The 12,772-nt window shown below is 39.9% G+C and overlaps 1 protein-coding gene across 1 annotated transcript in view; it reads right to left on the minus strand.

Annotated features, from left to right (window-relative positions):
• Positions 1–356: 356 nt before the first annotated feature.
• The window catches only part of LOC146488393 (DNA (cytosine-5)-methyltransferase 1.S-like), a 30,367-nt gene continuing 17,951 nt past the window's right edge, over positions 357–12,772 (minus strand). Inside the window, exons 32-46 of the mRNA XM_085117146.1 lie at positions 12,362–12,449; positions 11,631–11,704; positions 10,895–11,013; positions 9,635–9,706; positions 9,209–9,350; positions 8,653–8,804; positions 7,997–8,128; positions 6,973–7,119; positions 6,823–6,878; positions 6,189–6,300; positions 5,319–5,468; positions 4,586–4,752; positions 3,776–4,016; positions 2,529–2,645; positions 357–1,132 (exon numbers count right to left, since the gene is read on the minus strand). Of these exons, the coding sequence (XP_084973272.1) occupies positions 1,034–1,132; positions 2,529–2,645; positions 3,776–4,016; positions 4,586–4,752; positions 5,319–5,468; positions 6,189–6,300; positions 6,823–6,878; positions 6,973–7,119; positions 7,997–8,128; positions 8,653–8,804; positions 9,209–9,350; positions 9,635–9,706; positions 10,895–11,013; positions 11,631–11,704; positions 12,362–12,449 (1,868 nt within the window). The 3' untranslated portion in view covers positions 357–1,033. The remainder of the gene's footprint in view (positions 1,133–2,528; positions 2,646–3,775; positions 4,017–4,585; positions 4,753–5,318; positions 5,469–6,188; positions 6,301–6,822; positions 6,879–6,972; positions 7,120–7,996; positions 8,129–8,652; positions 8,805–9,208; positions 9,351–9,634; positions 9,707–10,894; positions 11,014–11,630; positions 11,705–12,361; positions 12,450–12,772) is intronic.

Genomic DNA, 12,772 nt, shown 5'->3' on the forward strand with positions numbered 1-12,772 from the left:
TCAAGGTCGGATTTGACTCCAAACGTTTAAAATCAACAGCTAACTCTAACACACCCTGCAAGCAAATGGCGAAAAGGCTCTGCTAACAGGGTAACTAACAGCCCATGGGTTTACATTTGGGAGAATTTTAGCGTGTAATATTTGGGGGGAGGGGGCTCGTATCCGGAATTTTACATCATCAGCGAAAAAAAAAAATTCTAGGTATTCCGAATTCCGAATATCTAGAATATGCCGCAATAAAACATAGCCTTAGTATCTTCGCCGCTACACGTAAACGCGCGGGAAAACTATTGCACCCGACAATTGAGGTTCACTATAAAGAGTCCGAACTCTAGTGCAAAATAAATACACAAAGGTCTTTCTCAGGTCTGTTTTAATGATACATGAAACGAAATGCCACAGATCCCGAGAGATACTAATGTTAGCGCGTCCCATCCTTGTTAAGGAATTCAGCCCAAATAAATACTTATTTCCCCCTAAGTGTTTTTCTTGTCTGTCCGAACTGGAGAAAGTCATCCTCGGTGCCGTATAATAGGAAGTTTTAGCAACGCCACGGCGACAGCAACGAGAAGGTCAAAAAGCAATAGGTTTTGTAACAAAAACAACAACTCTGCACGTGCATTACACTTTTTGGTACATTTCTTTGCCATCATTGCACGACTAGGGCGTGAAATGTCCTGATGGCACGTTTTATGGAGGACGTAAACACACGACGAAGAATTTTTCTTTCTCTTTCTAAACTTGGGTGCGGTTTCCAAGAATTCATTCCCAGAAAATTTCACCTACATTTGATATTTAAAGCAAGTTGGAATAATTGCGACGACGTTTGAAACAACGCGAATTCATTTTAATAGTGACGTTCTCCCTGCCGTCGCCGTCTATCTTTCTAATATTTATAAGGTAACGCCACTTCACTCTCGCAAAAGACGTGGCTCCAACGAAGTGAGAATATAAAAATACAAGCGTCAGCATTGGGATTTATAACAGTGTATTGATTCTTGAAGAATCTGTAAGACAAGCACGTCCAGCGTGCTTAAGCGTTTTGTTGTTGAGATTTGGATCCAGCCAGCAGTGATTTCCTGATTTCACGGCCAATGGCGGCCGCCAAAGGAGGTGGAACTGCATTGCCGATCTAAAGAGTGAAGACAAAAATAAAATGAGCTTGCGCAGGAAATTATCACAACAACTTAGCCATTTTTCGTGGTAAATAGTTCCGTTTTTAACGCCAACAAACCTTTCAGTGTACGGTCAACGCCCCCTATTGCAGACACCCTCGGGACCGCGAGTTAGTGTCCGTAATAGCGAGAGTCCGTAATAACGGAAATTTATTTCAGTCAAACGTCTGTAACATATTTTTGCTGGGGATTTAGCTGCTGTCTGTATTATCGGGGTGTCCGTAATAGCGAGGTGTCCACAAGGCGAGAGTTGACTGTATTACACATGGGAGATAGCGGTTAAAGGAAAGACAAGGAAGTCCTTCCGGAGACAAAAGAATGAACTTAAATGTTTTAAGGTGTGAGTGGGAGCAGCAGTCATTAGGACGCTCATGATGACTTGATGCTTTGTAAATCTATTTCCAGACCATAAATGTTGAATTTAAATTCTTCAGGTGCTCTCTAAAAGACCTTTCAGCCTTATTGTGTCATTGTTATGTATGCTGTTGAGGTCTGGGCCTGTGCCATTGAAGGTGAATACCTCTTGGTTGGACAAGTTTTACGAGCTTGCAGTTGGATGATTTTACAAGCAGATTTTGGATTTGATTAATTCAAGGAATAGGCATGAGGTGACGGTGCTTTACTTAGTTTTGTAATTGATATATCGACAATCGCGAAAAATCTAACCAGCGAAAATAAGACCAGAAAAAATACTTAAAAAATAATAATTAAAAAAATAAGTACATAAACTGAGTGGCACCTCAATGCCAAATATGAGAAGATCCGTATTTTACTGGAGGCTAATTTTGATGCTTCACAGTTCAAGTCTCCGTTCAAGCAGAGCAGTTTTTTTCTCAGAGAATTCTTTTTTTATCAGAATGGCAGGAATTGGGCGGAACCTGTAGTGGGATGGTAAAAGGCGTCGGATAATTGAAGGATATTTAAAAATAGGTAAGCTAATTTAAAGGGTAATTCATTAAAAAAACTGGCGTTCATCCATAAAGGTAAGCAAGATCGACTTAGTGGTAAAACGTCTCAAAATGACGGAAATGAACTGATTGATTTCCATGACACTGTGAAAAAGAAAAGGAAATTGAAGCGAATTTACTAATTTCGTTGGGTCTGAAACACTTCGTCAAAAAATTTTTTGATAAGAAAAAAACGGTACATAAAAAACGTGAAGATTTTGAGTGTTGGCAAATAAAATTAAATTTCTCTGTTTTTCAGCATAGCGAGGCGGGAGGTTCTATTGTAGAGAGTATAGATGAGAAGAGGCACGAAAATATGGCCGTTGTAGAGAGGTAACCGTCTCTGTCACATCAAAGAGGAATGTGCAAGATTTTAGTTATGTCATAATCTAAAACATTTTCTTACCTGGCGATGTTTATCGAGAATGCTGCCATAGAAACGATACGTGTCGGGGAAGCCCTGGGACCTAGCGCACTCTCTAACGCTGACTACCCTGTGTTGTTCCGGGTGAAGGACTCGGCCCTGCGGGAAGGGAGGGAACAAAGGAAAATGATGCCTTGTTCACAAGTGAAACCTTACAGTGAGGATAGCTTTGAGTAAGTCTTCTATCACGACTGATGGAGTAGCAGTCACAGTACGAGGTAAAAAAGTGCGACCGCTTTTAACTTTTTCGCATACAATCATCCAATCGCGATTCAAGGAAACGATGCGATACACCACGATGAGATACGAAACACTACGCTACGATACTCTAGTCTACGATACGATACGATACGAATACAATACAAAGCTTATTCGAAATGCAACTAACTATAAATGAACATCTCGAAAAGGAGGTTTGGAGATTTCGTTTTGCAGGTCCTAAGTATTGTTGCTTAACAATAGTCTATTGTTAAGGATCAATACTTGAGACACGTCTTGACTTGGGGGCTTGGTGAACATGGCCCCAGATACCTGCCAGAAAACTAACTGAAGAGCGCAGGTAAATTGAGTTGATTAACTGGTGCTGTTATCCATTTCTGACCGCATAACCACTCAAATACCCAGTTGTACTAAAAATGTTAATAAAATGGAATTTTAACTTTGAATTGTTTAGCAGCAAACAACGTTTTTCTCGAGTAACTTGCAGTTAACCTACTTGCCGTTTAAGCCTGTTGTAGAATGGTAACTGGTTTTATTTTAAAAACGTAGCAAAACGACCTTAGCCCAAAAAGTTTCTTTTTAAATACCCCCACGTTTCCTCCAACATCATACAATTTTACAAGTGTGATAGCCTACGTACATTGTAGCAAGCGTTTTTGTAAGGTTCTGTACGTTTTTTGCTGTGAGAACGCGCGGAAAAACGAAAAACGTACAAAACGGTGAAAACCCCAACGGAAACGCTTGCCTCGCAGGCTACAAGTGTGACAATCCCGTACCCAGAGTCCTCAGGCGTTTTGGACAGCGGGTGGGCGCCAGGAGAGACTCTGGGGAACTGAAATTTTATTTAAATTTTTTGATTGGCTGCTCCGTAACAGTTTGCATTGTTTTACCGCAGAAATCCTGCGGTAATAAAATTCCAGTTCCCCAGAGTCTCTCCTGGCGCCCACCCGCTGACCAAAAACCCTGAGGTCTCAGAGTACGAGGTACTTCATATGAAAAATTCTATTGACCTGTTTTCCCATGGGCTCAGGATTTGTGATGGTGGTACTGAAGTATCCGTCCAACTCGAGCCTGCCGTACAGCCCTGCCCAGTGATTATGCCTGTTTCCCGTATGAGGAAGACACCATGGTACAAGGGTGTTAAACTGTCGGTCAGCGGGGTCACATGGTTTGCCTTCTGCGCATGAGCATACGCCGCGTAATTCTCCCTTAGATGAGCGGCCGTTCTTTTTGTCGTGATGTGTGTAGGCTCTGTTAACAAAACAACGAACGAACAAGTTAAATCGTAAGGATCTCTAATGAAATGAACTTTCAAGTCGTAAGGCAAATCAATACAAAGAAAACATTTTTGTTGCAAGACTGAGAAAACGTAACGTGTAAACGTTTCGCCGGGCGGAATGCAATGGATGCGTCCCACATATTATGGCGGGAAGCATTGTATGGGCGGTACAAAAACACCGTTGGGTCTTTCCGCGTGCGTAGTACAAGTTACATTTGTTGGTTTCAAGTCCCAATTACTTTATTGTGCTATTAAGTTTACGATTTCCTCAGCCAGCTGTCTTCTCACACGATCTCTTTCATGGCTTGAACACGTCTGGCTATATGAATTCGAGCAAAATTGCGAGGAAAGGACAGGCAATGAGCTGAATTCCTCACGCTAAATTTACAAAACAAACGCGAGAACAACATACATACATACATAGTTTATTTGGTAAAGCAGGTTGGGGAATTGGCAAGACTTTAAGACCTGATGTGGACCTGCGCTATCTAACAAACAAGACAGGGGGAAAAAAATCGGTCAGGCGAAAACCTCAACTTACAGCTTCTTGGTGATGGTGCCGTCAGGAAGCCGCACTTCAATATTTGGCAGATCTCTCCAGTCTGAGCCGGGAGCCACCGGAATGTAACGCATGCGTACTGCTACTAAAGGGTTCATTTCCTTGCAAATGTGGTCTCTTAAAACTGGTTGGTATTGATTTCCACGGATCTGGCAGAAAAAAGGTGAAAAAGGTTTGACTAAGCACAGCGCAAGGGTTTAGCGCGAGCGTATTGTAACGAAGTTTGTTTCAATTTCTTGTCCATGATTACCTCCGAATCTTGCTCTAGTTTTAACCACCTTTTAAGGCGACTTTCACAACACTTTTTACAAACGGGAGAAAGAAGACTTACAGACAAAGCGAGGCAAAGTTTTTTTTTTATGCTGGATTTAGAATAACAGAAAGATGTACGGTCATTTTATGTCCACAGTTGAAATGCGACAAATTTCCATATAATATACCATAGTTCTCGTTTTTAAAGCAAGTAGGATTTCCCACCCCCCCCCCCCCCCCCCCTTTTCTTCAAGCAATTAAGTTGGTAGACGGGTAGAGTACTACAGACACAACGCAGAGGGCATGTCATGGGATCAAAACCCATCGAAGATTTGGAATTTTATTTATTTATTTATTTATTTATTTATTTTTTTATACTCCATAAGCTCCACTGATAAAAGAAAAATGCTGAAACTGAACAGACCACATGACCAATTTAACGCCGGAGGAATATCACTCTTACCTGTCTCTGAAAATGCGAGATTGCGTCCCCATTGTACGAGATCTGATCATTTGAAGCGCCATTCCTGATCTCCGGCAGGTCCGACATGGAGTCACGAACGGTGATTGTTCGTAAAGGAGCCGAAGATAGCCGAGTGATGTTCGATTCAAACTACGGAGCAGGTGAAAGGTCATTAGTATAGGTCTATTAATTCGTGTTTTTATTTTGTAATCAGATCGTTAGTTGCACGTTATTCAGTCTACAAGATTTCAAAATTGAAACCCCGGGAAAATAATCCACAGTAGGGGATTTAAAGTTGCTACTCCCTGGCATGCATGGAAAAGCACAAATAGTTAGCGGTAATGAAACCAAACTTAGCCGATAAAGATTTAATTTTGATCATCATACCTGTATTTTTTGCGCTGGAAATTTTGTTCTTCTCTCATTTCTTGTAGTACGGATATCAACGAATATCACGAAAATTTTTCCCGCTAACATTTAACTGGCCAATATTTTCACGATTTAGGGAAAATTCTGACCAATGAACGAGGCGTTTGAAAAAGGCATGAAAGCCAAGGACTCCCTTTCACGTCAACATGTATACAGCGGGGGAAGAAATGAAAATCAAAACATGAAAGCTGGAAATCGTTGATTTCTTCTTCCATCTTCCCTTGCAGTAGTTTACTGGAAATGTCAATTTTCTTTGCTTTTTTCAGTGTTTTGAACAACAACTCTTCTTGTGAATTCCGTGTCAAATTAAGACAAATTGTGTTGGGTTTATTTTCACCACCAACCTGTTTAATAACACATTGATAATTAGAAGACGAAAATTCTGCATCAAGGTAGGCATTACGGGGAATTTTACGGTAATCCTGGTTATTTTACACGTACCTTCTTATCATCTACCATGACCGTGAGCTGAATGGCCCGGGGAGAGAAACAGTGTGTAGGCTCAGGGTACAGCGGTAACACTTCACCAGGCGCAGCTGCCATTATAATAGCCCTGAAACCAGTGCCAAAAAACTCCTAGTTTTCTCGGTATAAAAATTCACAATTCCTAACTTATTTTACAGCGTAATCATCATAAACACCTGCTTCTCTCCTTGTTAATTTTTTACATTGGCATTTTTGTACATCAAAATTACACATCAACACATGGCGGACTTCTTTTTAAAGCCTCCACTCCTTGTGCTAATAATTAGCAAGCAAATTGTTCATATCTTCCTTATATTTACGCCTCCTTAGCTGTAGTTCATTGAAAACCAGGAGAATAGGCCATTTCCGAGTTCCTGTAAACCCATAATGAAGGCGAGGCTAAGTGCAAAAGCTTTCCATATGAAAATTAGTTTTGTTTGCATATGAATGAAAACTAATTTTCATAATAAAAACTTTGCACTTCGCCTCGCTTTCATAATGAGGTTCACAGCAACTCGGAAATGGCCTATTGCAAACATAATATTTGCGCGAATGAGTGAAAGTTATTTACAGATTTGAAATAAGATTAAATTATTGAGATGTAGTTTACCTTCGCCTGGTCTGAGGAACGCCATAACATCCAGCTTGAAGCACACCAAACGTACACTATAAGGTAGCACGGGAAATGCAAACACATTAAAAACATATCCAGTTTGACGAACAAATTGACTTAAAATGAAAACAGAGCAGTGCAGATCACCTGATATCCCATCTTGATGAGGCAGCGCAGAGTTAACTTCAGCACCATGCTTCGTTTGAAGGAAACAAAGTTGCGAACATTCTCGAGAATAAAAAACCTTGGTCTGTAGTAATCACAGTAGCTAAGGTACGATGCAACGAGGGAATTCTGAGGGAAAAAACGGAAAAACACTCCAATCAAATTTTACAAGCCATAATATTCAGTCAATTTAACATCGCATTTGCAACACACGATTAAAATTATACAAACTACAACACAACCACTATATCCAAGATGAAACAAACATGCTCAATGCCACAAAATGCGCGCGTTGGATACTTAACAATTATTTCACAAGCGCGCGTTGGATATGAGATGATATATAGCCATAGTTGGCCATAATCACCTCATATCCAACAAGCGCTAGTGGTATAATTGTTTTATTACAAACAATCAAGAATTATTGCTAGATCTTGCTGATTTCGCTTAGCAAGAACAACCAGAAAACAATGTCATGGTCGCTATATTTCTCGGGCATCGTATAATGGCTCATATACCATGGCCGCTAAGCCAATCAAATTCCTGGAATTGCATTATAAATACAATGATCCAGTTTTTAATAAAAGATGATAGATAGCCAACAAGGCACGCCGCACCGAATTGGCTATAATCATCTCGTATCCAACAAACGCAAGTGGAATAATTGTTTCATAAAAGCAACCACAAAAACTCGCTAATATCTTGCTGATTTAGTGATATTTTCTTTTTCTCCTGACGCTTACTTTTATCATATTTGGGGGCATGGTATAATGGCTCATATACCATGGCCGCTAAACCAATCAAAACTCAAGAACTGCGTTATCCAATGACTCAGTTTTGTAATTATACTACACTCATACTGAGTGATGATCAATGCTAAAACCAATCCTAAAGCGAGCTAAAATGACCCACTAACGGGACAAACTGTTCTATCTTTAAGCCTGTGGGTGAAATCCTTAATTGTGCATTTGTTCATGACCATTGTCATTGAAAGATTTCTGCGTACCTTGAACTGCGAGTAGTCTCTTGAACTGAAGCGGTTCATTCCACTGAATCCTTGACAAGGGGGGCCACCGCACAAGAGCTCCACCTCTCCCTTCTGGGGAAGTGTTTGACCTCTGGAGTTCGTCTTTTCTCCCTGAGGTTACCAAAAAAGTTACGTCTTTTAGACAATGAAGGAAGAGTGAAGGAAATTGGTTGATATGCTAAATTTCTATGACACACTGTGTCGTTAAACTTAAGGTAATGTTGAATCCAAGAAGCTATTAAACATTTTACAAACTAGCGTTTTGTGACGCAGCAAGGAGCTCGATCAGTTAAACTGAACAAAGAAAAAAGTTTCTTTTTGTTATTTTGGAGAACTGAAACATGTTACGATTTGTTTGTGCGAAACAAAAGATGCAAAATATAAGTCAGCAAATATACTGACGTTGCTTTGTTGGTCTGCAATATCTTTTATAGAAATACTCACGTGTGCTTGATTCAGATGAGACAATTTATTTGGTCAAACACTTTAAATCAAATTCATATCTGAATTCAAAAATGGCGTTAAACATTGCTCGGCATGTGAGTTTCACATGACTACCTTTACATTCATGCCAACAACATGTGATTATCAAGTGTCTTTGAAGGCATACAGCACGTGATTCTCAAGTGACTTACATCCATTGCGAGCTTCAGCAACAAATTGCAGTCGTCAGTGAATACAGTACATCCGGGATTGTTGAGACTGAAAGCATGCGCTGCAGGCTCTTCCTTCTCTATGGCCCATAGGGACTCAGCCACGCCAGCCTCGTGGAGACCCTCAGAAAGACCTAAGTTTCAAAACAATAAAGAAGACAAACAGATGAATAGAACTGAATAACGCCTACACATGCGTGAGACCTTGGCTTGAACTTCATATAGTGTATGTAACCATTGCATCAAGACTGGCGTCACCTCAGACCAATTTTACTCACGAGTAAGCAGCTCGAGGTTTACTCCTTCAAAAACGCGTAAATAAATAAATGAATGAATGAATGAATGAATGAATGAATGAATGAATGAATGAATGAATGAATGAATGAATGAATGAATGAATGAATGAATGAATGAATGAATGAATGAATGAATGAATGAATGAATGAATGAATGAATGAATGAATGAATGAATGAATGAATGAATAAACAATCAAACATACAACAACAAAGAAAAACAAAAATGTAACATTGAACTCACCACCACATCCTGCAAAAACATCCAGACACCTAAGCTTGGTGACTGTCTCATTTGTTTTACTGCTGAGATCTTCCTTGGTACTCTGATCTGTTGTTTCACAAGAAGCTTTGCCTTTTCCCTTGCCTTTTCCTTTACCTTTGCCCTAGATAAGAACAAACGACGATGACAAACAAGCGAGTGCATTTAAAAAATTAGATTTAACATGTAACAAAACGACGCTCACAAAAGATCTCCCAGGATACGACTGGTATGGAGCGCACAGGCCAAACAACAAAAACGTGTTCCTTTGTTAAGGTGGTTAAAAGTGGCCCTGTATTCTGTAGTATGGCTGAGCGCCCTCACCTTCGAAATTATTCTGCAGTTTAAACGAAGGCCTTCGCCTCAGAAATTATTTAAACGGAATTTCTTTTCGTTAGATGCACTAACCTTTCCTTTCATTGCAGCACTGCGCGCTTCCATCGGTGGTTCCTCGAACTCCTTTGCTTCACTGTTGTACGCCTGAAGGAAAAACGGAGAAACTTCTTTTTAGCCGTCAAATTTTACTACTATTTGTAGTTTCTCACTAACACAAATAACGCCAGTGGGTCAACTTATCCGAGAGAAAACCCTTGTGAGTTAAGTTTCTTCACAGCGCTATTAATATTATTATTAGCTAACTCAGAGCTTGAATGTTTAATTTGTTGTAAGGAATTAGTCTTAGGGTACGTTCATTTGAGTCTATTCCTGAATGAGAATGTTGAGAAGTAATGTATAATATATAAAGTAGTCGTGTTATTTTGAAACGTATTCAGTATTTAGAACGAATGGGATGGTGTTCTCTATAGGGCGGTTTACAATTCAGTTCCGAAACTAATTAGCGTTTGCTGTTTTTAAAATTCACTTTAATTTAATCTTTATAATTGCCATTAGCAAAGAGCGGCCATTAGCAAAAAGCGACAACGGAGCGGCCAGCGGTCGCACTATAATAATACTAGTAAAGGGCTAAAAAAGTTCGTGCATTTTCTTAACCAATGGGAAGCAAAGGCAGAACGAATCGTGACTTGTTCTCACGCGTTTTCCCGCGCTTGGCGCCTTCACGGCATGCATTTGCTTCGAGTTCTGATTGGTCCGTTGCGCTATTTGTGTCTGTTGTGATTGGTTAGAGTATTTTCTTGGGTTTTGGTTTTACGACATTCAATTGAAAACTGCTTTTGTTTTACTCGTAATAGGCTGCAAATTTGGTTCTTTAGTGAAGTGATATTCCATATATTCTAATCTCTCTAATCTAACTAGCAATAACCATTACAGTCCCCCAAAAATGCGTTATAACGGCTGGTTCACACTGGCGATGGAATCGGAAGACTAAGGAAACTTCCGTTTCAGCGTGAATCAAAAAGCAAAGACGAAATCGCAATCGAAAGGATCAGAACGTTTCCTTTTTCTTCCGATTCCGCCTCAGATTCCGTCACTTGCGGTCAAGTTTGTTAGGGTCCGGTCGTATTGATTCACACTAAGTCAGATTGTTCTTCTGATTCCGACTCCGATTCCGTCAGATTGTTTTGTCGCCAGTCCTAAATAAGGGTATTCTTCACAATGAAAAATTGATTTTTTAAGGGGGAGGGGGATGGGGGAGGGGGGTTAGGGTTAGGGTTTAGGATTAGGTTCCAGTGAAAGGATTAACAGTGAGGCAGAAGCTGTAACTGTTACCTCTAAAAAGTAAAAGTTGTTGATTGCTTTCGCAGTGTACTCTTCAATGGAGCAGTTAAGATCCTCTCCATATGCCACGACACACCCACCTAACACGGCCTCAATTGGAACAGTAGCCTCTGAAAAAATAATAGTTACACCGTCAATACAGTGAAGATAAGAAAACCCAAAACCATTAAACGGGATTTCATGAAAAAGGTGGTAACTGAGGGGAGCTGATCGCCTACAAGAGCGGTTACTGAGAAAGGTTCAGTTACTGTGTAATGCTCTCTGAAAAATCAAAATGTAAACTCCACCCCCCCCCCTCCCTTCCCTAAAAAAAAAACGAAAGAAAAAATGAAATAAAATGAAAATCGATATGTTTATCTGAGATTACTAAAGAACTTTCCTGTTTTTTGCGCAAAAGTGACCCCACCAACACGTACTTTGAAAAAAGGAAAAAAAGGAAAAAAAAAAAATAACGGACGCAAAAGGCAACGTATGTATAGATTGATGAAGGACGTGAAAAGTGTTTTTCTAAGCAACAAGAAAGAATGGCTTCTATACATTTAGCCTGTTACGATTTTCATAAGTTGGATACCCTTTGCCTTCGAATTCATATTTAAAAGGGAATTGGAAGGGATGAGATCAAGTTTCGATCAACGACGTTTGTTTGGAAAAAGAAACGCAGATTATTTTAACTGTTCCTCAAGAGTTACTCATTTTGGCATCTATTGAGAGCTTTGGGTCACCTTACCTTCCCTGCTCCAATACAACAAATTCAGATTCGCTTGATAAGCAAAACTGGAACCTTTGTGAGTATTCTCCGGCCTGAAAAGCAGAAGTTACACTTTGTTAGAATAAAACGCATTTTTGAATGCTACAGTGCTATATTCACCAGGAAAGAAGGTTTTTGTCCAACAAGTTTCAGTACAGTACAGGTATCGCAGAGGTCATGGGTTCGAATCCCGTTCAAGCCAGTGTGAACGATGCTCGGGGAGACAAGTGAAGTGGGAGTGAAAGTTTGCGGTAAGAGAAAAGGCCGAGAAGTGACTAAAATCTAATCACGGCAATCCTCACAGGCTCACTTCCTCGACGAAACACGTTAAAAGATTTCAAACCCATAAAATAATTCGCCCTCAAGAACCAAATCGGAAACAGTAGTTCAAACACTAAGCTTTGTCCCGCAAAATGATAAAAAATGAGCAAGCTTTGTCTTCTCGACCGTTTGAAAACTGAAACGAGTTTTCAAGACTCGTTTTAAAGGCATTGCAGAAGAAAACAATACGGAATATTCCTGGGACAAAGCTTCGCATTTGAAAGGCTAATCTTCGAACGTTTCTATAATCGCAGCCTATAAGAGTAGAACCATTTTTTTTCCTTCACTTCATTACTTTGATCTCTAAATCGCAAACTTAGAAACTGACAATTTAGGTTTTTACTAAAACTACGGAAAAGCTCTGTTGTAGATTCAATTTCTTTTCATACCTGTAGAATTTGTTGACAGTCAACAAGATCTCCTTTTCCTCGGTCAACTTTCCCGAACTTGACTTTGTGAAGATGTTAACAATTCGACCTGAAAAGACAAAGATACTACTTGGTTATGGCATTTTGAGTACGCATCGAATACCGCTCAAGCCTGAATTTTTTTTTCGGTTTTCAGTCTTTTTGTAGACGCTTAATTTTCAGATCTTTCATCTGCATTTCGATAATATGATCTTTCATACACTCATTATCATTTATTCATTCAAAACGAACTCAAAATATGACCAGCTCCCAGTTGGCTTGATAGTTCAGTTGGTAGAGCACTGCACCGGCATCGCAGAAGTCATGGGTTTGAATCCCATTCAAACCTTAAAATTTTCAGACTTTCTTTTCGCAACTGCCGGCTTAAGATCG

This window comes from Pavona decussata, unplaced genomic scaffold (assembly GCF_977016875.1).
Source record: "Pavona decussata unplaced genomic scaffold, jaPavDecu1.1 SCAFFOLD_9, whole genome shotgun sequence".
Lineage (NCBI taxonomy): Eukaryota > Metazoa > Cnidaria > Anthozoa > Scleractinia > Agariciidae > Pavona > Pavona decussata.